We start from the raw sequence: 25,246 nt of genomic DNA, 5'->3' as shown, positions 1-25,246 counted from the left end.
GCATGGTATTTTCAACTGCATCTAGCCTTGAATGTACGTGACAGATAACACTATCATGACAAATGGATAATGATGGATATTTTTTTCTGCTGGTTTTCTCAAATTAAATACAGGTTTAATTAAAAAGTGCACATTTACTAATCTCTCTTCATTTGCTTCACTCTCTTCCGACCCATCGACCCCAGCACTCCCGTGACAAGTTTGTAAGCGGCAAAAACAATCGCCACATAAAGCGCATAAACGTCCCACAAGTTTGCTCGAATTGCACCCAACTCGAGCGTCGGTGACTTCATGGTGGCCACGTTCGGATGTCGAAGTGCATACTCGATCCACCACAGGGCACGATCCAACGGTTTCGTTTCCTGATCGCGGAAAATCTGCGACCTTCGCATCATATTTTCCTTGTAGCTGGGGGTTTGCAACACTTTGAGGACAGTGGTTCGAATTCTCTCCACCGAGAGATCGTTAAAGTTGAGCCGCTCAGCCACTCCGGCACTTACTGCTCGCTGGCAATTCTGGAATTTTGTGAAATTATTAAGGTATTCGATGATCGTCATTGATACGATTTACTAACCTTGATTTGATCCATGAAGAAGGGCATTCCGATCAACGGAACCCCAAACCAGGATGCTTCTTGGGTGCTCAAACCTCCGGAATGTGTAATGAACGCCTTCGTTCTAGAATGAGCCAAAATGCTGTTCTGCGGCATCCACTTGCGGATGATCACGTTCGGCGGAAGATCAAGGTTTAGTTTCGATTCGAATTTCCACAAAAAGTGATACTGAGGTATCTGCCGGAACGCTTCAATGAACATCCGCTGACGTTCTTCGCCGATTTGGTCACTTCGCACGTTGGATCCTAAGGAAAATAACACCGCTCCATCTCGGCTGGAAGCGATGAACTTTTCCAGATCAGCCGGAAGTGGTTCGGGGTCTTTGATGTGTGCACCACCAATAGCAATAACGTTGGGTGGTAATGGTTCAAGAGCATCCAGAGCAGGGTTAGTGTTGACCAGCATCAACTGTGTCCGTTGCTCGAGGTCGGCAAGGTGAGGCATGTCTGGATACTGGAAAAAGGATCGCACCTTTCGATCTAGCTGTGGCATAATGTACCAGTTACGATAACTAAAAAAAAGTAGCTTAAGCGTTAAATATTCGATCTAGATAAGTAAAGCATACGCTGAGCTCAGAAGACAAAGCAGAGTGTTGTAAGCGCGCTGTTGGAAGTTCATCTTGCTGTCGTAGTTGAGAGCAAAGTATGGCGTGTAAGCAAATTGCTTGTGACCTCCCACGACATCGACCGAGTACGGAGGGTTGTTGAATGGCGTCAACGATACCAGCGGTGGATAATTGAACTTGTGAAGAAGTGGTAGCAGACAAGGTCCACATCCATAGTCATAGATAACGAGGTCAAACTTGAATTCCTTAGGATAAGCTCGAATCACATCCAATCCCTTAGATGCAAGCGCACCTGAATGTAATGAATTATTCAACATCAATTTATTAAACATCTCACATTACACATACCTTCACAAACGCTATCGTAATAATCTAGAAAGGAAAACACTGTTCGAAATGCACTTTCCTTAGCCATTTCCACATAGTTTGTTGCACCATCCTTGAACAACGTAGGATAAACGTTCTCCAGCAGGACATAGGTAAGATTTGCCCTTGAATTATCCTTGTCCTGGGTCACAACGGTAAGGTTATGGCCACGATCCACGAGAGCTTCCATCCACACACGATTCCTGGAAACCGATCACAACCCGTTACTTAACTCAAACCCAATAACTTCATTGAATCCAACCAAATATGATGACTCGGGCTAGGAACGGTCATGATTGCGAGTATGTTAGCTCCATCCGAAGATGGCACACACAAAACGGCCACGAGAAACAGCACCAGCACTCTGCTCCGGTCCATCGTTGAGAAACGTCTGACTGATAATTGAGAAATGTTGTATGTGCTAGCTGGGCTGTGCTAGTGTTGCCACGGGTTTGTAAATGTATGAAACTGAGTAGAATGCAATCTATTAAAACAACGTAATATTTGCAGTCTTGAAACTCTCAGTTGCATTCTAATCAAAGGCATAATAACATGTTGAAGTAAAAAAGAATACCAACTCAACTTTCAATGCTATCAAAAGATGATTTTCTTCAAATCACTGTATTAAAACTTGATAGACTCTCTTTCTTACCGACTCATTCAATAGTTAACCCTCTACGGCCCAAACTTTTTTCGAAAATTTTCATTTTGAGGTTATTTTGAGCAACTTTTATTCTACGAAGAACTTTACTTCTCTTGTTTAATGTTTTTCTTGTTTCATTTTTAAGTATTTTAATTTGCAGTTATCTTGTTTAGTACATGTTTGTTGTTGGTATTATTTGGCCTATTGTAACACCTCCTATGATGAAATTTTGCCTATATAATTTGTTTATGTTTTTAAGTCATTTTTTCAATGTTTTGCTTGTTTTTCACATTTTCTGTAATAAAATGGCACCATTATCATTAAAATTGAAAACAAATGCGTATGGCCATCGTCTGGGACACTAACAAAATTACTGCATATTTCTTTTTACTCAAAATATAGAAAATGTTAGTAAAACAACACAGCCAAAGTTGACCCTAAAAAAAATTACATTTTTCAAAACATTGGCAAAGTCACTTATTAGAAGTAAAACTTCCAACCCATAAATTTTCTAAAATTTTGAAAGTTCTTCTTTCCAATGGTTTTTAAAGATCAAAAATTGGTTGAAAATAGTAGTTTATGCAACAAGTTGCAAAAAGAGGATTTTTTCAGCACGAGTCGTACATTTATCCAACGAGGTTCACCGAGTTGGATAAATACGAAGAGTGCTGAAAAAATCAAGTTTTGCAACGAGTTCCATACAACATTTTTTGCAATTCCAAAAAAACACACACTGAGTGAAATTTTATGTCAAATTTTCATGTATTTTGTCATTAAATCGTTTAAATCAAAAAAATGTTGAAAAGTGTTACTTTTCGAAACAAGTGCTGAAAAGTTCAACTTTTCAGCACCCATCTGAGTGCTGAAAAGAACTTTTCAGCATTTATTTTGAAAAGTGTTGCTATTCGATTCTGTTATTTTTGGTACAGAAAAGTAGGCTATTTCGTCGTTCAAGAATGACAGGAAAAGTAAGTAGTTTCACGACGGAATGGCAAAAATAAAATTTTGGCTATTTTGTAAATCTAAGCCCGTCTAAAGGCGGGGTTGGGTTGTATAGAGGTTTAAACTCACAAACATTGATATTCTACTTGAACAGGATCCTCGAGTGAATAAGAACCTTTGATGATAAGAAACACGAATATTAATTTATTTAACCACCTTAGTGATTGATGCGTTCCTCACAAATTTCATTACAAACCCCTTTTGTTTGAATTTAATTACTCCTAGATACTTGCAAAAAAGCATAAGACACATTCCGACGTTGCAACGTCACTATAGTAAAGAATTTAAAAAATTATATTGATTTATGATTTTTGAAAACATATCACCCTAATTTTGATATAAATCGGACTGCACTTTTAAAACAGCGGCACAATAGTAAAACCGCTGGAAATAAATCAAGGGGTAGCTCATCGATACCTTATAACGGAAATTTATCAGACAATGTTTGCGATAAACTAATTAAAGTTAAAAATCTTGAAAAGTACTTCAAAATAAAAAATGTGAGTAAAACAGCATCAATATACACAAATTAGGGTTTGTTCCAGTTTGCCGGCTTGACAAGTACTCCGTGACAACAGTCTACGAATCAAGAGAAGACCAGACAGTGAGCGCAGGAGAGAGAAAATCAACCGGTTTCAATCTCCCGAAACACATATCTGGAGTTTTTTTTGAAAAGGACCAATAAACCAAATTTTCAGTTTTTGCTTTTTGGGTGTTTTTCAATACCCCTGACTCAAGGCGGTTCTAAAAACACCCAAAAAGCAAAAACTGGAAATTTGGTTTATTGGACCTTTTCAAAAAAAACTCCAGATATGTACAGAAACTAATATAAAAAGTAAGCCGGAGCCAGTCAATACAAATAATGTGAAATCGTCATTGTGACGGTGCCGACAGTGGAGAGCCAGTTGCAGAACCAGAGTGATTGTGGTCAACTTCTTGTCTCGCAGTACGAATCGATCTGGGTTGATTTTTGCCAAGGTTTTTGTGATACTGGAAAGAACCTTCTGGACAACATGAGCAGTGGAAAGCATTTGGCCAAAGGTAAGGAATTATTCATCATATTCGAGGGTGTAATGTTTCGAGTGTTATCGATTTTTTTAAACCAACGACACGTAAAAGTAGAGTTATGGAAAGAAAAGAAGACATAAAAGCAAACATGGAAAGATCATTTTTAACTCTGATGTCATCGTTGTCTGGCGGTGATGTAGGAGAAATGTTATGTCAAACATGATGTGCTGGAGGAAGCTTAGTGAACGGATTAGTCTCCTCTAAAACAGCATAATTGCATACAAAGAATTGCATTGTGTAATCGACCGTGCACTCCAAATCAAAGCTCTTCAAACAAAGGGGCAAATTAGATTTCACGATTAGTAAAAGATATTTAAAATGTAACAAATACTTGTTTTACGATTCATGATTTCATTTTTCTACATTATTTAATAATATAAAATAAACCAAGTGTTTCACTACCCTAAAAAAATATGTTGTTACTTTTTGCAGCACAATAAAAAATCATGCTAGACTACTGCATTAACTATACATTTTCGTTGTAGATAAAATAGTTTTCAAAAGCTCTGTTCAAACCAAGCCTGCTCCGGAGGAATCGCTGGCAGCGGCTGGACTCGCAATCCAAAGGTCGTCAGTGCGAACACTGGGCTGGAATGCTCCTTGGAGTAAAAAGAGGTTTGGATGCTCTCCCCATTCAAGCCATTGGACCTAGGAGCAGAAACTTGCAATAGAGATCACAAAAGACCTGGGGTGATGGTTTGATTTTTGAGAGATAACCTGATTTACTATTTACTTGATTTACTTACAAAATATGGTTATTTGCGAGTTTTTTTTGTATTCTACCAGGAATTAGTGGATTTCTATTTTCACTATTTTCCTATAAAATTCAATTTCTCAATTTCGAAGAAGGAAGGATTTTTTGGTCTTAATCAATGTGTTTTAAATTTTGTATAACTTTGTGGTACAATCATTGACGTCCTAGCTGGCAATCATTGATTGATGACGCTTTCCATAACTTCACAAGGAATGGCATAATCGTTACCAAAAAGTATCAACACATGTAGGGAACTATTCTGAACAACTTGTAGAAAGAATTTTGTCAAAAGATTGATAGCGACGCAAAATTTATATCTTTGAACCAAAAATCTAGGCAATGATGGAATGATGATGGCCCTCTACTTACTCCGCCCATGGGAATAGTAGAGTGTCTGATTTATCTGGTTAGATATTTTGTTTAGTTAATTCACTTCTTGTTATCATTGTTATGTTGCTATTAAGCCTTTAAGCCCATACGCGTCTATCACCCTTATTTTTTTAAGTTGTATCAGTATTTAAAGACTCAAGAGATCCCTACATATTTTTAGAAAAATCAAAAATTCAAATTAGTTGAGTTTCGACAGAAAACATGTTAGTTGAAGTTACAATGTCTAGAGATGGTCTTTAGTTGTAGAGAACTATATAGCCAGTACTGAGAAAATTGTCCGTACACTGGTAAGAAATCAAGGATTGGCTTGTGACTTTGGCCTCTATAATGGCAATTAAAGTGGCCTACACATCATGACTAATTGTAGAATGATTTTCCGATACCTTATAATTTTTTAAAATCGTCAATGACTTTGCCTGTTTTGTTTTCCTGGCTTATCAATATTAAAGGTACACACTATCACACTCAACCTTTTCTGATATGGTCTTTGGTTTCCTACTAATCATTGCTGAGATTTCTTTCTAATTCAATTGAATGCAACCAGTTCAAAGAAAACATGCTGAGAGGCATTGACATTAAAACCCGAAATAAATTGCGTTGGAATTGACACAAATTTGAGTTCAAATTTTGACAAAGGATGTTGGATGGATACATAAACGTTTTGATAAATAAAGAACATATCTGGAACAACATTTGAATAAGGCGGATAAGCATTTTGACTGCCGGAACTTTTTTGCAAATTCTTAGACAACAGGTATCTTTTTCATGAAACTTGAAGTGTAAAACAATAGCTGGCTTAAAGATATTATCTTTATTATGTATTATCAACATATTTATTTGAGCGTGTGACATTATCACTTATTAACACTTTGGATTTACGGGCCTTATCGCTATTTCTCAGTGAAATTAGTCTCTCAAATATAAGAAAAAAGAAATGAAACTGTTTACGCTTTCGCTGATTTATTTTCCGTCCTTTTCAACCTTCTCCTAAGACACTAGTCACCTATGCATCTATCAATTCTATTGTTTCTTTTTAATATTTGAGAGGTTAATTTCACCGGAAAATACCGACAAAGTTCGTACCTAATTTTAATACAATTTAAGGTGATTAAAACAATTTGTTATTTCCAAAGGATCCACCCCACCGGCACTGGGCAAAGATGGCAAGTTGCGCCTTTACTCGATGCGATTCTGCCCGTACGCCCAGCGTATCCATCTAATCTTGGACGCCAAGAACATCCCGTACCACACGATCTTCATCAACCTGACGGAGAAGCCCGAGTGGTACTTTGAGAAGAATCCGCTCGGCAAGGTTCCGGCGCTGGAAGTTCCCGACAAGGAAAACATCACCTTGTACGAGTCGCTCGTGGTGGCCGACTATATCGAGGAAGCGTACTCGGACAAGAAGCGCAAACTCTACCCGGCCGATCCGTTCCAGAAGGCGCAGGACCGCATTCTGATCGAACGCTTCAACGGAGCGGTCATCTCACCGTACTACCGGATTCTGTTCTCCAGCGACGGCATTCCACCGGGTGCCATCACCGAGTTTGGAACGGGGTTGGACATCTTCGAGAAGGAACTGAAAAGCCGAGCCACGCCGTACTTTGGAGGCGACAAACCCGGAATGCTCGACTACATGATCTGGCCGTGGTGTGAGCGGGTCGATCTGCTGAAGTTTGCCCTAGGAGACAAGTACGAGCTGGACAAAGAACGGTTCGGTAAATTGGTAAGTATCGAGTTGAGAACGTATATTATCGATAACTATAATATCGTGTTTTTATTGTAGCTTCAGTGGCGCGAACTTATGGAAAAGGACGAAGCGGTCAAGCAATCATTCCTCTCGACTGAAAGCCACACCAAGTTTCTGCAGAGCCGGAAGTCTGGAGAGAACAACTACGATATACTTTCGTAAGTTGCACACGCTCGGCTGCAGCTGCTCTCTGAATTCTCTGTTACGCATTCGTTTTCTCATCTCTATCAACGCACTCTGTACATTGGGGGCCATTATTTCCATTTACTAACCCTGCAGTGCACTAACAACAGAAGCAAAAGTATGCAATTCTAAGCATCATATTAATCTATGGAGCACATTGATCTATCCAGGTTTTTAAGCGAAGATGGCGTTCGAATGTTGAACGTCCGAAATGTCAAAATCGCGCAGTGACACCAACATTAGAAAAAAATGTGACTGTCATGCCATGGCACACTTTTTTCGTAATGTTGGTACCGTTGCGTGATTTTGACATTTCGTGCGTTCACCATACGAACGCCATTTTTGCTTAAAAAGCTGGATACGCATCACATTGGTATACAATAAAGCAAATGCAATGTCTATCTAACATGACTCTCACTTTGTAAATATTATCACATAAATTTATCTTGAACGGAGTGGGTTTTCTGTTGGTGTGGGGCAATTTTAGGTAAGACAAACTGGCCTTCAAAACCGATAGTTTTATATAGTACCGTCGACTGGGACGAATTGGGATAGCAATTTTAACCATGTTAGAGCACAATATTTTGATTTTTCTGGTTGGTTTCGGATAGAACAGACTTAGACCAACAAAATGTGTACATTCATTTCCAAATTTAAAACCTTTAAGCGCTCTAAGCACTGCTGTCCCTATTCAGACTGTAGTCCCGATTCACCACAGATGACGGTACTATAGATTTGCCGATAGATAGTCAAACAATTAATTTGGCGAAACATAATAGAAACTTGTTTGTCCATTCCCAATTATGCTTCAATCCATAGATTTCAATTGAAAACGTTTAGTAAGCCAATAATTCTCTGAGAGTTTTTTTCATAAAATTATTTTTATTAGGTCCTTTTCGGTGCTCGGTCCTGGTTGGGACCGAGTCAGCCTTTGTAATTACATTAAAGTTAAAACTAAGAGTAATTACAGGGTACTCTGAGACTTTTATAGATGATTATTTATTCTTATCTGTGCAAGATTTTGACAGATTTCGACAGACTCTCGTAAGAATCAAGGCTGTGAGACGGAGTCGAAACCGTAGTTGGTAGAGTCGGGTACTTCTTTGAACTCGGATTTGGAGTACGAAACAGCAAATTCTTAGATCCTCGAGTAGGAATCGGAACCGGAACAGGGTAATTGTCAACAATATCTGTTGGATATTGTTTTTAGAGACGGGGTCGATAAAATTTTGCAAGTCGGAGTCAAAGTCGGTTTTAAAAACAATACATTATATATAACCAACTTTGCTGTTGAATGTATTTTTAGGACTTTACACTTTCACTTTTTCAACTTTTTTTAATTTCAGAAACGATGCAAAACGACTGCGTGCCGCATAATCTCGACCTTCCCAACAGAACAAAATCACCAGCGTTTTCAAAATTTCATGAAAGGCTTTCGGATATTCATGAAAATTGCCGAGATATTTATTACTTAAAATCAAAATTTGTATTCATGGTGTTTTGCAAAAAACAACTTAGTTTTATTACAATTATGGTTTGAAAGAAACAATCCAATCATTTCCCCGTTTTTCAGTATCACTTTGAAATCCAACGGATTCCGTTCTGCAAGAAGATTTTTTGTTTCTTTGTTTCGATTCGACATATAATTGTTCAAATATGACCAAGCACAACTTAGCTTATACTTGTCCAAACGGTGTTGTACAAAAAGGAAGGTTAAACGTATCGGTATAAAAATACAAAACTACACTTACTCTTGTTTGTATTAACTGTGTGGGTGTGTGTGTTATTTTTTTCGTTTATAAAGTCTTGTTAAAAAGAGAAAACTTGAAAGTTGTTCCGTGTTGGCTCCGAGTAACTAATCTGAACCGTGGCTGTCCGGATCGCCTCCGGGAGACTGACTGCCCTGTTGGTTGTGCAGAGTTCGCATGTGCCGAAGGAGGTTGGATTTCACGTTGAAGCCTTTGTTGCAGATATCGCAGTAGAATGGTCGCTCTCCTGGAATTGTTAGAAACGTTTTTAGGTTCGTTATTATTTGGGCACTAGATTCCCAATAACCTGTGTGAGTCCGCTTGTGAATGATCATGGATGCGTACGAGGGAAAACTTTTGTTACAAATCGGACAGGCCTTCTCTTGCGATTGCTGCTGTTGCGTGGAAGTGGTCGCCAAGCTGGTCGACACCATCGGATGTTGTTCTGACGGGACGACCGGTTTCGTGCTTCTGCGAGATGTGCTGGTGGTACTACTGTTGTTTGACATTGCGAGTTCCGTTTCGGTGTGGGTACTCTGCACGTGGCGAACCCACTCGGCCGGGGTTACAAAGTACATTGCACACAGATCACACTTGAGCGCGGCGGTAATGTCGGCATCGTCGTTCTGAAAGAGATAGTTCCTTTAAGATAAGTTCTACGAGTCTAGCTTAAACTACTCACATCTTCGACACGTCTGCGTCGCTTCGCAACTGTATGTGGAGGATCGGTGTGACTCTCAATATGGCGTACCCATTCGGCCGGAACGGTGAATGTTTCACTGCACAGCTCACACGTCAACGGAGAATAGATCTGTTCCTGGTCTTGACTCCCACAATCGTCGGCAGTACTACCTGATTCCTTCATCTCGACCTTTACCATTGATAAATCTTTTCTTCCCAGTTGGATTTCTTCCGCGTTCACGTCAGACCACTCGACCGGCTCCTCTTTAACGTTCAGGAAATTCAACGCTTCCGGCATGGAACTTCCGGCCGGAACATCCTCCGCGCTCACCAGTGCGGTCCTCGACGGGGAAGCTTTATGTGTGCTGTGCTGCCTGAGATCCTGATGGTTGTTTTCCTGATTCACAGACTGAGGCAGAGACCGCTTCACTCCTGATGAGTGACCTTCGTACTGACCATCCGATCTGCTGCACCTTTCCCCAGGATCGATGGCAACGTCTTTCTTCACGTTTATCACTGGGGTACTTGAGCTGGCCGGCATCTGCGCGTTTTGGCTTATCCCATAACTCTTAACAGAGTTCGTCACAATCACCGGACTGTCATGCATGGGATTCTGCGCAAGTCGGGGCTCTTGCAGCGGAACCCGATCCACCGAGACGCGTTCCGTTCGATGCCGACCGGCCAAATTTTTCTGAACCAGCTGTTCTGCGGCCGCAGCCCCATCGGAAGACCCTCCGGCGCCCTGATTACGCCATAGGCCACGGATTTTCAGAATTTCTCCGCCCCGCAGCACCTCGTTGAGGATGTCGGCGGACACGGTCGATTCGCCGGTGTACATGTACTGGATCAGCGTCTGGATGGCGCGCCGCGTTAGTTCCGGCGGAAGGACAATGTACGTCATGGCGTGGGGTGGAGTTATGTTCTTGTCGAAGATGTTGGCAAAATACTGTGGAACAAAATGGAACATTGAATCAAGAAGATTTGCCATTTTCCCAGCAATAATTCAATCGAAGTTACTGACTACTCATCATTCAGGGTTGACATTACTACTAAGCGATTCAAGAGGGAATCTGGATCATTTGCTGATCAAATTCAAGCTTCTTGATATTTTTGGAGGATTTGACAGCTGTGAAACGATTTTGTTACAGCGGCACAACCATCTGACAGTGTGCTTAAAGACTGTACCCCGAGGTGAATCTGTATCAGTTGCACTAATGTGCCCTTAAAGTTAGTTTGTAAACAGGCAATAGACGTGGTATGCTTACCGTGCTGGAAGTTCCCAGAACCAATTTGTGAGCAGGTATCGTAAAATTTTCTTCATTGTTACAAGTTATCAACGTTACATCGGCATAGCGATCATTTCTGAAAGAAATTTGGCGTAAACAAATTGCAAATTGATACGACGAGACTAACCTGTAGAGACATGAGATGGACGAATTGAGATTCTGTTGGTGAGAATGCCACTTGAGTTGGTACTTTTCCGCTCCGGCAGCGGATGGCTGAGACATGTCACATGATTCTCCTGAAATTATTAAAGTAATAATATAAAATTCTATGATCAAAGATGAGACGAAAGGTGGCACAGTTTTGCAGTAAAAAAAAGCAACACGTACGATATATTTTGGCAATTTCAAACTCATTTGATGTAACGACTGACGTCTCCGGTCGTGTTTCAGTGGTGTCAAATTTGCAATTCATATCGGGTTCGGGCGAGTTGTCCCTCACCAGTATGGGACTACATCGCTGGACCTCGATCTCCTTCACACCCGCCGGATCGCACAGATCGAGGATGGCTGTAACGGCCTGCTGGGAGGATGCGTTTAAGGCTTCCACGTTTGGCTTAATGTCCAGCTCTTCCTCCTCGCCCGGCAGATTTGAGTCGAGAAAGTCCAGCTCCGGAATGCACTCAAGTGATTCCTCCGCTTCGCTCTCTTCGTCACTAATGTCCGACGACGTCTCCATCCAAAGCTTCAACGTTTTGCTCTTTGCCTGGTGAGACACATCCTTGGTGTGCTCGAGTGTCGCATGAGACAGCTTGTGAAATTCTGCGAATCCTCGCTTTCCCCAGGTGTCGTAATCTATCGTGTTGAACAACAAGCAGGGCCAACAGTACAGCCGTTGGTTCTTGTCACAACCCGTCATCCAATTGTAAACGTTCAAGTTCATCGAGTTTTGGCATCTTGCGTGCAGATTTGGCATCTGATTCGTTGGACGACCACTTTTGACAATCTTCTGTTGACTTTCTTTGCTCAACGAGGCAAATGGGATCTTGGTCAATGTACAAACTATACAGTGATATGCGGGAGCGTTGGCCATGGTTCTGATCGTGGGAAGCTGCATTCAGAAATAGCTTGATTAAATTTTCAACCATTTGGAAGCAAGGAAACTTTCTTCGTCGTCATTACATCTTAATGCCTTTAGAGATTGTACGTGTGTTTCAGAAACAAAAAAATAAAATAAAGATTTTCCCAAAAAAAAAGTAACAAATCGAACATACTTGCATCACTGTCTGGTTCTCGTGGATCATCTCCTTCAATCAGTTCTACCAGGACTTCCGAATGGGGAATAATCTCACAATCATCATCATCCTCATCCTCCACAGTCATAGTTTCCACAGGAGGCGCGACCAATGTCGCTGCAGCATCGAACCTTCGACGATTGCCCAAATGATGACCAGCGGTATCTGGAGTGACCAAAATTGCCTTCTCTTTCGGTGCATAGCAATTGTACTTTTCGACATTCAACAGGTGCAACTCCTGGTTCATGTGGGTCTTGACCGAGTTGCTGAAATTGCTCAACCCATCGAAGCCCTTGTAGCCCCAGGTATCGCTGGGATCCGATGAGAACACGAAGCATGGCCAGCAGAACAGCTTGTTCTCCAACTCGCAACCGGAGAGCCAATTGTAGCGCATGTAATTCTCACTTTTGAAACGCCTCGTGAAAGCCTTTCCCTTGTAGCGGCATTCCTTTGCGAGCAACGGAAGCGGCGGCGTGGGTCGGCCTCGTTCGATGACCTTTGCGATCATGGTTCCGCTGAGCGTTTCTACCGGATTCTCCCGGACCAAGCATATTGAACAGTGGTACGTGGACTGGCCCAGGTTCATCTTTTCGCGAGCTGTTGGGTTAAAGCGTGATGGTAGTGATTTTGATCTACTTTTTAGATACTTTTAAAGCATATAAATTTCAAACTTTTTATTAAAAGGAAAATACTGAGGGAAATTCTTTTCCATAAAAATATTGTTTATTTACAGCGGTACCACTGATAGCAGAAAGACCTAAACTTTTTACTTTCAGAAATTAACATGTACAAATAAAATTAACTAAAATCATGATAACATGTTTGTTTTAAAAATCAGGATACGTTAAATGTTGAATAAAAAAAATGTTAAAGTAGAAAAAGCTATTCCCTGCTAATAGAAAAAAATGTGCCTCTGTTTATCTCAAATGAGGATTATTGTACTAGAGCATAATTGGCGCTGGTTCAAGCTGTACCGATTGATTGGATTTGTAAGCGCTGAAACCACAACTCTAAAGGCATCAAATGTTGACGACGAGGAAAAGCTTCAGAGATTACCATCAATATTATCGATTTTTCTCAGCGCTCGAAAGCGAAGCGAAATCACCATCGAAGGTATACGTACATTTTTATCGTGTTTTATGATGATTTCAATAGCTTTTCGTACAAACTTTGATGCTCACTTATTTACACTGGTGAAATACTGTTTGAAGTGAACATTTTTGAACAAATTGCACTTGAAAACGCAGCGAAAATCCAAATAAATGGAGTTACAAACAAACTAGAGAGATATTCAAGTAGCTTGCACGAGTGAAAATTTATGTTTGACATCGTTGGTTTGACAGTTGCCGAGTTTTGCGCGAGTGTGCGTGATGGCGGTTGGATACATCAAATGTGTCATAGACCCTTTCGAAGCTAAAGAAATATCATACAGCTCGACAAATTGCTGTGTGGGAACAAACTTTGTACAGACTTGCATTTGTTTCAGTTGTTAATTTCACCCAGATTTGGCCCCCCTTTTGGTGCTCGTAAGATATCCTCAAATACACCAGAAATTAAATTTCTTTTCAAATCCTTTGCTCAGCAACTTCGAGTCTTGATGGTCTCCATTACAAGATTCCTACTCAGTTCTAGGCGTTCAGTGGCTTTAATGGTGAGGTAATCCAAAGCTGGTTTACACTTGGGTTTAGCATAATTTTAGGGCCCAATTGACGTCCTGACCAGCAATCACATCTAAACTTGTAGAAAGAATTTTGTCGAAATCTGGTACATTCAAACGATGGAAGTCGTTGCTCCAAGTGATATTGACATACTATTTGCGGCTAAACCATTGGACTAAGTTAGTTCTGTACTATAAATCAAGATTTTTGGCATTTAAGGGGTTACATACATGCAAATCGACAAAAAAGTAAGAGGTTGGTGTGAGCACACGCTGAATTTTATTTAAAATTTGTTTTCAGGGCATTAAAATATACATTTTCAACTATTATCAAGAAAAATTTGTAGACATTTGGTGGTATCATTGCCGAGATATAGCTATTTGAAGTTAGCAGTTTCAAAAAATGGGTGTCACGATATCTCAACACTGCCTTGACCAAGTTGGCTCAAAATTTTGGTGAAGACTCGTTAAACCAGTCCTGTGTGCATGACGTAAACCAATTTTCAAATTGTTTTTCATATAAAAAATCGTCAGTTTTTGAGTTTTGTATTTTTTTAAAAAGCAAAATTTCAAAATCGGGCTTCGTCATGCACACGGGATATGTCTTGAGAGTTTTCACCCAAAATTTCAGCCAATTTGGTCCATCCCATCTCGAGATATCGTGGCACCCGTAAATCAACTCCATTTTTAGAGAAAAACGCTCAGAAAGTTTGACAGTCCGCTTTGCGCACGGAAAAATGTTGAGCTTATAATCGTCTCTAACTCAGTTTAATCATGTAATATATTCATGAAATTTTCAGCAGTGATTGAAAATCATCTTTTTACTGGATTCAATAAATTTTCTGTAATATGCAATTTTGTGATTTTCTACATGTGTTTAACCCCTTAAAGAGTTTATTATTACTATGTAAGAGGAACAACCACTTATTAGATTAAATAAAAGAATGTGAAGTGTTGCTGTAATTGTCCTATAAAAAATAAATCAAAGCCGAAAGTATTTTACATTATTTGAATTAACAGAATTGACTTCTTAACACTTTATCAATAAAAAGGCAAAAAAGAAAAAAATAAATTGAATGTTCAGTATATTATAATTTGAGACGTCCATGACTTCAGTGTTTTTAAGAGTGTTATTAATTAGAGCTTTGAATACCGTCAACTGGGGTGAATTGGGACACATGGGGCGAATTGGGACAGCAGTTTTAACCATGTTAGAGCACAATATTTTGATTTTTCTGGTTGGTTTCGGATAGAACAGACTCAGACCAACAAAATGTGTACATCCATTTCCAAATTTAAAACCTTTAAGTGCTCTAAACACTGCTGTCCCTATTCAGACTGTAGTCCCGATTGACCCCAGATGACGGTACCTATTGAAAGTCTGCATAAAAATGTTCGTCGTCTCTAATGCTGTTTCCACTGAGTTTTTAATTAATACTATAAGTAATGTGATTCTTGGAGTGAATTAAAAAAAAGCTGTAGGCGTAAAGTCCATGCTCGCATTATTGGCAACGGCACATTTTTGAATTTATTTGTTTTGAATGTTAGCATACTTTTTAAATTCGATCTAGCGTCTATGGTTTCCCACTTAGATAAGTGGATATCAAAAATACGCGAAAATTCATGTTTGTTTCAACAACGATAAATTTCCTTGTTCCTTTATATCTTAATCATCACATGGCCTTTATTTGAGAACGGATCGAAAAATCAATAACTTATAAACGCAAGCATATTTTAGTTCATGTGTCACATTTTGAAACTGCATTTAAGGTAGTTTTTTAGTTTGTTTTATTAAATATTCTGCCATCCTTTCGTCTCAACAGATTCAGATATAAGTAATCAGTTAAATACTTACTAAGCCGCCTTTTGCACAGATCCATGTTGATAAGGGGATGCTTTAACCTCAAACCATTTAACGATGTGTGATGCTGGCAATCTCACTAAGTTCAAACTCGGTTCTAATTAATCCTCTTGATCCCACGAAACGCCATCCTCAACACTTGGTTTTCGAGAGGTGGCAGGGAAAAATCACATGAAGCACAAGCACGGGGCATGGATTTTCAACGTCTAGCCAAAAACGCGACATAAACTCTCCCTTCTTGCCCTCCGCCACGCAGTTCCTGACCAACCCTTTTCTTTCCTGGGTTTCCACTAACAACAAGTCGCTCGCAGCGCGCTCAATTTCACCAAACAATCGATAAATTGATTAACAATAATATGATTGCACGGGGGTTGTGGTCAACGTTAGTTTTTCCTCGCACAATTGATTTTATTTTATGCTTGCAGCCTAATACGTACTAACAACTATTCACCACTGTTATCTTCTCTTCAATTGATATAATTTTACCAAAACTTTTGTCAATCACCTATCGGTCTTACAAATCTTTGCCGAATATCTGTCGCGCACCAGATCGAAATTTACGTGTTTATTTCGACAACGACGCACTCCGAATGAAGATAGATCAATACAAAAGCCAACACAGAGAGAGAGAGGGAGTGAACTGAAAGAGCATAAACCCTCGAACGTCTGGAAAATTTACACAATCGAATCCATGCTGTTGTTTGGCGTCCTGGCCAGGCGAGGAAAACCCACCCACCACCCACCCGACTTCTCGCAGACAGGCAGAAAGCAACGCGTGGAATGTTGGGGTGTTCGAAAAGGGATACACGAATGTTTCGGCAGGATGGTCTGATTTTCAACGGTATTCAGGACATAATCACAAACATAACATCAATAATGAAATTGTGTTTTACCGTTTTTATCAATCGTTCAGTTTTAACCCAGCAGTTTTTGTACTTTTTTACAGTGCGCAGTTGCATTGTTTTGGTTCCGTAATAAACAGCTGTTCTTTTGTTCTGGCTTTGTTTTGGTGTCGTAAATGACAGCTCTCTTTTGTTCTGGTGCCGTAATTGAGTGCTGATTATGGCTGCAGTTGAGCTGCCTGTAGTGAGATATAGATTATATTAAGGGTTAAAAAGATAAGAAAATGTTGATCCAGATCCACCTTGAAACAATCGAAAAAAATTATTTTTAATAAAATTTAATTAAAAATGAAATATTTTTATGAACGGTTGGACTGGGTTCGATTCCAGACGGTCCCGGTGGTTTTTTTCAAGACCAGACGATCAAGCAAAAAAAAATAATAAAAAAGTTTAACAAAATAAATTGCTAGTCACGGTTTCAATATTTGAATGAAAAAAGTGTTTTGAAATATCTATCGAGCAACAGTCATCCCTCATATTCGGAACAGTTTACAGATCGGCCAATGTTCAAAAAAACATAGAAAATCGATAATTGAACATACCTTCATGTAAAAGCTTTTCTTGCGATCTTTCGATTGATGTAAATTTTAAAGTTTTACATCAAGTTTTTAAAAGAAAACCACAAATTCGGAACACTGTTTTCTTACGGAAGTAAGCAAACTTCAGAGCGAGTTTTTCACCGATGTGAAACAGGTCGTATCGAGGTGCTCCGATTTGGATGAAACTTTCAGGGTTTGTTTGTCTATACATGAGATGAACTCATGCCAAATATGAGCCCTCTACGACAAAGGGAAGTGGGGTAAAACGGGCAGTGAAGTTTGAGGTCCAAAAAACATGAAAAATCTTAAAATTGCTCGCATTTTCGTAAAACTTCATCAATTCCAACTCTCTTAGATGCATTCGAATGGTCTTTTGAAGCCCTTCAAAATGTGCTATAGACATCCAGGATTGGTTTGACTTTTCCTCATAGCTTTTGCAAATTACTGTTTAAAATGGATTTTTTAAAAACCCTTATAACTTTTGGCAACAGCCTCCAACACCCATACTCCCATAGGTCAAAAGTTAGGGAATTTCATGGACTATAAGCCTACGGTGTTTTTGGCCAATCGCAGTTTTTCTCATAGTTTTACGATTTTTCTAGAACACACATTTTACAACGTTAGTTTTTGCCCTGTAGGCCAAGAAGACGGCACTTTTTGGTCTCAATTTTGTCATATTCGGAATCCTCGGAAAATTTTACATTAGATTGAGGTGTTGGAATTTTGAATTTGATTGGAAAAAATGCCATTTAGAATTATTAAAAATATTATTTAGAATTTTGTCGGATTAGGGGTAAAACAAGTTTTCGCCTACTTGATACAGCATTTGACGTATTGATCATAGGGTAAATAAGATCTATTTCTTTTTTCATAAATGTTTTATTTAATTATATTTTAAATCAATATTACAACTCCAATACTTCTAACTCACATGAAATTGTCCGAGGATTCCGAATATGACAAAATTGAGACCAATAAGTGCCGTCTTCTTGGCCTACAGGGCAAAAACTAACGTTGTAAAATGTATGTTTTAGAAAAATCGTAAAACTATGAGAAAAACTGCGATTGGCCAAAAAGTAAATACCGTAGGCACCATCATATACAATATTTTCATAACAAAATAGCATTTCTATTTTATGATCCAATAATTGTATGACTGATTATTTCACTTCAGTAAGTCTAAATGATGTACGTTTAAGGGACTTTACTAAAATAAAACGAAGAACTGATCAATTTCGAGCAAAATTGGGGGGTCCGAATAGGACAACGAAAATCCCAACTTTTCCAAATGGATCTCTGTTAATAAAACCTACAAATATTAACACTTGTAGCACCAACGGGGTCAAAATTTACGCAAAGCACCAAGGGGTCCAAAAAGGTGGAAATGCAACTACAATCGGCTGTATCTTGGCGAAAACTCAACCGATTTGGATGATTCTTGTTGCATTCAATCCGGAAGAATGTCAAGAATCACCTCCATCAAGGTAGATCCGAAACAAATGCGTCTACCTTAAGTTATAATAAAAAAGGCACTTCCAAAAAAAATTTCCAAGGGTTGAATGAGCCAAGTGTTAAGAAATCTGTGTAGTTAAGTATATTTTTTTCTTAAAGATATAACAAATCGTCGCCGTCGTGCTAACTTGTCGTACGTGCATTTTGGGCCAAATTGAGTTAAGAACGCCATTTTGTGCATCTCACAATGCCACATCTTTTGACCTTCACAGATCCCCAAAATTCGATTTCAATCCTAAAAAAAACAATGAAAACCAAAAAAGCTCCGAAAATTTTTGTCACTTTTCATATAAAAGTAGTTTCAATCTTGTCGTGCTATCTTGTCACTCCCTGAAAATTGATGTAAGTGCGACAAAGGGCAAGGGATTTCAGGTCAGGATGCGTTTGACGCACGTACAAGCTAGACTACCATAAACATTTGTAATTATAACTCGGGACTCCAGCAACCAACATCAACCAAACATCGGGACAATAGAGTAATCTACGTGCGTATGTATTGCGTGTACGTACACGAAAATAAAGTGAGGTTAAATTTTGTCAGCCAGCAAAATCAAATGGTGCGCTAGTGTGCGTACGCGAAACGTCATAAAGCTCTATGCACAGAATGGTCAGCCAAACAAAACGTGTTTGTTATTGTTTACATTGAGTGCTCTCGGTTTTGTTTATTCAAGGTCAAACATTAAAACACGTTTTTCTCGGAACGTCAAAATGGCGGGTGCGACAAGATAGCACGACGACGTCGAAATGCTTGTGGTAATCAACCTAATTACATTTTTTTCAATCTTTACTTACTTTACTTTACTTTTACTGCTCAGACAACCTCCGGGTCATAAGCTGTCTCCAGATGCGCTGCCACTGGACTCGATCCTGGGCTGCTCTCTCCAATTCCGCTGCGGAACTCCCACCGTTTCCAGATCTTCCTCCACTTGGTTTAACCACCGTGCACGTTGCGCTCCCCTCCGCTGTGTTCCAACCGGCTACGAATTAAACACCAACTTCACCGGATTGATAGTCTGGTTCGGTTGGCGCGCATCCATTCTTGCGACGTGTCCGGCCCACCGGATTCAGCCAGCCTTGGCGACCTTCCGAATACTTGGCTTGCCGTAGAGTTGCGCCAGCTCGTGGTTCATCCTTCTCCTCCATACTGTGTTCTCACGCACGCCGCCAAAGATCGTCCTAAGCACTCGTCGTTCGAAAACTTCAAGCGCTTGCAGGTCCTCCTCGAGCATCGTCCACGTCTCGTGCCCGTAGAGGACGACGGGTCTTATCAGCATTTCGTACATAGTGCACTTTGTACGTCGGGAAAGATGACCAGACCGTAGGGTCTTGTGGAGTCCATACATTGAAAGAAACCAACATAGCAATCTCAAGTGTTTTTTCACGTGAGAGTCACCAAAAATAAACACGATTATTTCACGTGCTTTTCCTTTAACATTCACATGTTCTACATTTCGAATGGATGTGAAAATAGATTAATAACAGCTGATCGTTAGCGAGAAACCTTCCATTCTTATTTCGCATGAAGTTCACTTCAGATTTAATTGAATTTCACATCGATTTGCCCCATTCGGCATTTCCTTTGATTTTGAAGAGAAAAACACGTTAGATTGGAATGTTTAGATTTTGAATTGCGTATGGAGAAAAAATCTCCATTAGTAAGATGGCCACGGACGACGGTGGTGAAAAATTTGCGTTGCTGATCGTTTAGCCAATGAAAATTTGTTATCTAATCGTTTAGCAAACAAATTTTCTTTGGGTAACTTTTAATATTTTGAACTTGTGGTAGGTAAAATCAAGAAGATGAAAACTTGTTTGAAATTTACGCGTTTTATTTTATTTTTTTCAGAAGATCAGATTTTTGCCAGAGGTTGTCTTCGAAATCTGCTCCTGATCAAGAGCTGTTAGTCCGTACAAAAGATTGCATGCGGTGTCGGTGCTTCTCTGGATTTATCATGGACATACGGATCCGCCAGCTGTCGGTTCGAGAAATACCAACTAAAATCCGTTACCTGACCGTTGTGATTTTCCGTACCGGCAGGTTCTCGATTAGTATAGGTTGAATGAAAGTGATGTGAAATGTGTGAAAAAAGTGTGTGTGTTTTTTTTATATAAACAAAACTTGATTGCAATAAAACCGTGTAAACCTTGAAATAAATTTATATAAAAAAATAAAACTTATCTAATTGTTTTACATTCCTCAAAACCATTGGAAAACTATACGATTTTCACTACAAACTCATTAAATATTGACGAGAAAAGCATTGCAAATTTATGTGCGTCGTCACGTGAAGTTAACATGTTTTGCGATTAGATAACAAATTTTCATTGGCTAAACGATCAGCAACGCAAATTTTTCACCACCGTCGTCCGTGGCCATCTTACTAATGGAGATTTTTTCTCCATACGCAATTCAAAATCTAAACATTCCAATCTAACGTGTTTTTCTCTTCAAAATCAAAGGAAATGCCGAATGGGGCAAATCGATGTGAAATTCAATTAAATCTGAAGTGAACTTCATGCGAAATAAGAATGGAAGGTTTCTCGCTAACGATCAGCTGTTATTAATCTATTTTCACATCCATTCGAAATGTAGAACATGTGAATGTTAAAGGAAAAGCACGTGAAATAATCGTGTTTATTTTTGGTGACTCTCACGTGAAAAAACACTTGAGATTGCTATGTTGGTTTCTTTCAGTGTGATGATGCGCCTCCGAATTTCCCTGCTGCAGTTGTTGTCCGACGTCACCTACGATCCGAGGTACACAAACTCCTCCACGACCTCGAACTCGTCGCCGTCGATCGTCACGCTCGGTCCTATGCGAGTCCTGAGGGACTCGGTTCCTCCTGCCAGCAGATACTTCGTCTTCGCAACATTCACCTTCAATCCAACCTTATCTGCTTCCCGCTTCAATTCGGTGTGCCGCCTGGCCACATCCTCGAACGTTCTGCCGACAATGTCCATGTCATTAGCATAGCAGGTTGATGATCGTGCCCCGCATGTTGAAGCCCGCCCGCCTCATAACACCTTCAAGCCCAATGTTGAAACAGAGGCCGGAGATACCGTCGCCTTGTCGCAGTCCCTTGCGCGATTTGATCGGGTCGGACATTTTTTCAATAATGAGTTTTAAAATAGCCTGATTAAAGTAGTTGCTGAAACTGTTAAAATTTATAATTTATCAAAACTATCGAGAAATTAAAAAGAGAGATGTGAGCCGGTAACATGGAGTGAAACTTTCGCAGCTGTCATGGTAAACTTCATAGAAGCTTGACAGAAAGTTTAACTCCATGTTGTTCTTTTTAATTTCTCGATAGTTTATGGTACATAACTGAAGCATAATAATTGAGCTTTGAAATGGAACTTTATAATAATAAATCAATAACAAAACATTTTTTTAAATAAACATGCGTGGTTTTATCACTTCAAACAAATTTATTGTTTTTTTGCCAACAATTTTGAGCATGAGCATGAGCATGAGGGACCACCCATAGAGTTATCTACGTGCGCATGTATTGTGTGTACGTACACGAAAAAGATTGAGGTTAAATTTTGTACCCGCCAGCAAAACAAATGAGGTGCTAGTGTGCGTGAGCTTGGGCTTAGATAACTGTATAGAGTTATCTACGTGCGAATGTATTGCGTGTTTGTACACGAAGGGTTTCTAGGTTAAAATTTGTACCCGCCAGCAAAAACAAATGGTAAGCTAGTGTGCGTGAGATCGGGCTTAGATAGCTCTATGGTTGCCCCTCCGTTGCACAGTGGTCCGAAACCGAAATCTAGCGTGACAAAATTGATTGCGGCCACACGTTAAGATTTAGAGCTTTGGTGTCTTCGGGACAAATGATCAGGGTCGATTGGTGCATCTTTTGGTATGGTGGACATTAGGGTGGTCCAAATTTTAGGATGTTTCAGAATTTTTATTTTGACGGGATGACAGGGATGACGAGATAGCGCTTTGGTGTCTTGAGAAAAGTTGTAGGGGACACCAATCTGAGCAACTTTGCTCAAGAGCACAAAGCTTTATCTTCAAACGGGAAGTTTCTAGAGCAATTTTTGTAATTTAGGTTGAAGTGTTTATGAAAAAAATAGTTTTTTTTTTAATTTATCAACTCAGGCTTGTGTCGTAGCGAGTTGGTGTCTTCTAGACATTTGTAGAGCTTATCAAAACACATATTTATCTTCGAAGAGAGCGAAAATCGGGCCTTTTAAACGAAAGTTATAGCCAAAATACGACGAAAAAGACGCCATTTTGAAATCTGAATAACTCGAAAAGGTGGTGGAGTTTGACCTCGCTCTTAGAAGCATCTGAAAGAACACATTCTAGAGTACATTTGCTGAAAATATCTGGGAGGTCTTTTTTGTTTAACTTATTTAATCTCAATTTGAAAATGAGCATTTTTAAATCGTTTTTTGTGCATAACTTTTGATAGAATTGACCAAAATTTATTTTTTAAGAATAAAAATGTTCAATTTGACAAGCTCTACAATTGTCTAGGGGCCCAAACATGTACAAAAGATCTAGTGGTTGTAAAAGAAGAAACAAGTTTTGGCTGAAATATTTCAGGAATTAATAAAAAAAATAAATTTACAACTTTTCTGAAGACACCAAAGCACTATCTCGTCATCCCTCCAAATAAAAATTCTGAACCACCCTAAAATTTGGACCATCCTGATGTCCACCATACCATCAGATGCCCCAATTGACCCTGATCATTTGTCCCGAAGACACCAAAGCTCTAAATCTTAACGTGTGGCCGCTATCAATTTTGTCACGCTAGATTTCGGTTTCGGACCACTGTGCGTTGCTGAACAGAACCGTAATATCCTTTCAGCACTACTGATCATAGGCTTCGACGATCTAGTGGTTTTTCCCAACTCAAAAGCATGTATGAATGCGCCGAAAAGATAAAACACCATGATTGCTAAAACTAGATCAGTTGCGAATAGGTAACAGCAGACATGCATCGGCACTATGAGCTCTTTTTAACGGCACTCAGCTTGTTATAGATGGCATTTTCGTTTTAAGCAATGTTATGCTTGTTGCTAGGTAAAAATCTCTTGATTTTGGCTTGAATAATGTGTAGAAAACATTGGTTCATTGGAAAACCCGGTTTTAGCTATATGTTCTTCTTAAAAGCTCTTTGAGTGCAATTAAGAGTTCTTAACCTATATCTCGGTTGGGTTTCAAAATAATCTCTCAGGGTCTTCGGGAGCCTAAAAGACAAGCGTAATTAGCGTATTTTGATCACTAGCACAACATGCTGGGTATCTTCTACGTGAAATGCCAAACAAGTTCTTCTAAAAGAGGAGTTAGAGCAGATGCATGTCTGGGTAACAGTCATTGGCCACCAACGGCGCCCGCCATGTCAGTTTGTAGATTTCGATTTTAAGGGACGGGAATGTTAGTTAGCGCAGGTTGCTACTAGGGCAGCTGATTTACTCTGTGTTTACACCCCACAAGCGCCAGGAACCTGAAAATTGGTTAGTAGGATAGGGTGATTGGTCTGGATTCATCATAGAAGATGATGATGTGACCCAAAATCATAGTATTTGTTGAACGGTATTATGTATTATTCTCAAGGCAAGCAATCGGATGCTGCGGATGAGACATTTCCCGTTTATCGGTTGTTAACTTTTAGTTGAAATGGTTTAATCACGGACGAACGGACATGACACCAGCGTTTTGAATTTGAAGCTGTTCTTCTTTTTCTACTTCTTATTCTTTGTATCTGCTTGCCTTCAGAACGAGAACGCTGATGTCAAAACAAATTTTGACAGTTTGCTCCACGTGACAGTTTGCTTTATTTCTGAGTTAGGTTCGTCGGTTGATAGAACGTTTTGTAATCGTCGATTTGCGTGATTAATTTATTGAAATGGGACATAAGTGCAATGTTTCTTCGAATTTCCCCTGGATACTGCTGTGGGTGGAGTTTTGCGGGTTGCGGTCGTGCGTTGATCAGCATTCGTGCGCCCTGGAAGCCAAGTGCGGGTCGAGCAAAGAACTCAGCAGTGCCATCATCCCTGAAGCCGAAGGCGGGTTGAACTCCGGCGGCTTTTTGTACCGGCAAGCTGAAGGCGGGTCAAGCGGAAACGCCGAGAACCCGAGCGTTCTTTAGGAGACGATGACGTGGTGCGGATGAAACATGCGGTTATCCCGAGTACTCGTGCGCCCTGGCGAGAACGTACGGGTCAAGCCAAGAACTCGGAAGATTGGAGAGAACTATAATCAGTCTGAGTGGAACGGAAAGGCTGCGCGAATCTGCCTTCCACTGTAGGATTGCCCTGAGATATGCTTAATCATCATATTTGTCGAGCAAGTAATAAAAATTAAACAACATTTTGTTTTATTTAAACAAACCTAGACTTCACAAAAAAAGATTCACGCGACGGAACAACCGTTCGGTATCCTTTCGCAGCCTGCCGTGCATCTTGGCAGTCGGATCGTTAATCAAAGCTCCACTGTTAATCCACCACAGCGATGCTATTTCGATGTGAT

General features: G+C 39.8%; 3 protein-coding genes across 5 annotated transcripts; 1 reads left to right on the top strand and 2 right to left on the bottom strand.

Moving 5' to 3' along the window:
- Window positions 1-114: 114 nt before the first annotated feature.
- LOC120421916 (UDP-glucosyltransferase 2-like) lies at window positions 115-1,982 on the bottom strand. Its single transcript, XM_039585217.2, has 5 exons — window positions 1,807-1,982; window positions 1,527-1,747; window positions 1,179-1,470; window positions 575-1,124; window positions 115-515 (listed from the first exon to the last, which is right to left on the bottom strand). Exons 1-5 carry the CDS (start codon window positions 1,920-1,922, stop codon window positions 138-140), a joined length of 1,557 nt encoding a protein of 518 aa, XP_039441151.2. The 5' UTR covers window positions 1,923-1,982; the 3' UTR covers window positions 115-137.
- A 2,057-nt stretch (window positions 1,983-4,039) lies between these two features.
- Window positions 4,040-8,821, top strand: LOC120421894 (pyrimidodiazepine synthase-like). Its single transcript, XM_039585189.2, has 4 exons — window positions 4,040-4,230; window positions 6,535-7,127; window positions 7,188-7,309; window positions 8,681-8,821. The coding sequence occupies exons 1-4, from the start codon at window positions 4,203-4,205 to the stop codon at window positions 8,709-8,711; spliced, it is 774 nt and encodes a 257-aa protein (XP_039441123.1). The 5' UTR covers window positions 4,040-4,202; the 3' UTR covers window positions 8,712-8,821.
- Window positions 8,798-16,480, bottom strand: LOC120421893 (GDNF-inducible zinc finger protein 1). Of its 3 annotated transcripts, none has more exons than XM_039585187.2 (7): window positions 15,794-16,480; window positions 12,261-12,878; window positions 11,177-11,285; window positions 11,029-11,125; window positions 9,765-10,709; window positions 9,390-9,708; window positions 8,798-9,329 (listed from the first exon to the last, which is right to left on the bottom strand). In XM_039585187.2, the coding sequence occupies exons 1-7, from the start codon at window positions 15,816-15,818 to the stop codon at window positions 9,190-9,192; spliced, it is 2,253 nt and encodes a 750-aa protein (XP_039441121.1). In that variant the 5' UTR covers window positions 15,819-16,480; the 3' UTR covers window positions 8,798-9,189. The 3 variants fall into 3 exon arrangements, with proteins under 3 accessions (XP_039441121.1, XP_039441122.1, XP_039441120.1); XM_039585188.2 differs by lacking the exon at window positions 15,794-16,480 and adding an exon at window positions 13,405-13,614; XM_039585186.2 differs by lacking the exons at window positions 12,261-12,878; window positions 15,794-16,480 and adding exons at window positions 11,377-12,097; window positions 13,405-13,613.
- Window positions 16,481-25,246: the final 8,766 nt, after the last annotated feature.

The sequence above is a fragment of the Culex pipiens genome, chromosome 3 (genome assembly GCF_016801865.2).
Source record: "Culex pipiens pallens isolate TS chromosome 3, TS_CPP_V2, whole genome shotgun sequence".
In the NCBI taxonomy this organism is placed as follows: Eukaryota; Metazoa; Arthropoda; class Insecta; order Diptera; family Culicidae; genus Culex; species Culex pipiens.
This window is presented reverse-complemented; position numbering and strand designations above follow the sequence as displayed.

Bases quoted from the DNA above. Each gene is read 5' to 3' on its own strand.
- LOC120421893 (XM_039585186.2), bottom strand. From the start codon at position 12,079: ATGGCCAACGCTCCCGCATATCACTGTATAGTTTGTACATTGACCAAG. The intron at 11,286-11,376 runs GTACGTGTTGCT...TAATAATTTCAG, and splicing joins TGAAATTGCCAAAATATATC to GAGAATCATGTGACATGTCT. The intron at 9,330-9,389 runs GTTATTGGGAAT...TAACAATTCCAG, and splicing joins TCACAAGCGGACTCACACAG to GAGAGCGACCATTCTACTGC.
- LOC120421916 (XM_039585217.2), bottom strand. From the start codon at position 1,922: ATGGACCGGAGCAGAGTGCTGGTGCTGTTTCTCGTGGCCGTTTTGTGT. The intron at 1,748-1,806 runs GTTGGATTCAAT...ATCGGTTTCCAG, and splicing joins AGCCCGAGTCATCATATTTG to GAATCGTGTGTGGATGGAAG. The intron at 1,471-1,526 runs GTATGTGTAATG...CATTACATTCAG, and splicing joins TTACGATAGCGTTTGTGAAG to GTGCGCTTGCATCTAAGGGA.
- LOC120421894 (XM_039585189.2), top strand. From the start codon at position 4,203: ATGAGCAGTGGAAAGCATTTGGCCAAAG. The intron at 4,231-6,534 runs GTAAGGAATTAT...TTATTTCCAAAG, and splicing joins TGGAAAGCATTTGGCCAAAG to GATCCACCCCACCGGCACTG. The intron at 7,128-7,187 runs GTAAGTATCGAG...TTTTTATTGTAG, and splicing joins AAGAACGGTTCGGTAAATTG to CTTCAGTGGCGCGAACTTAT.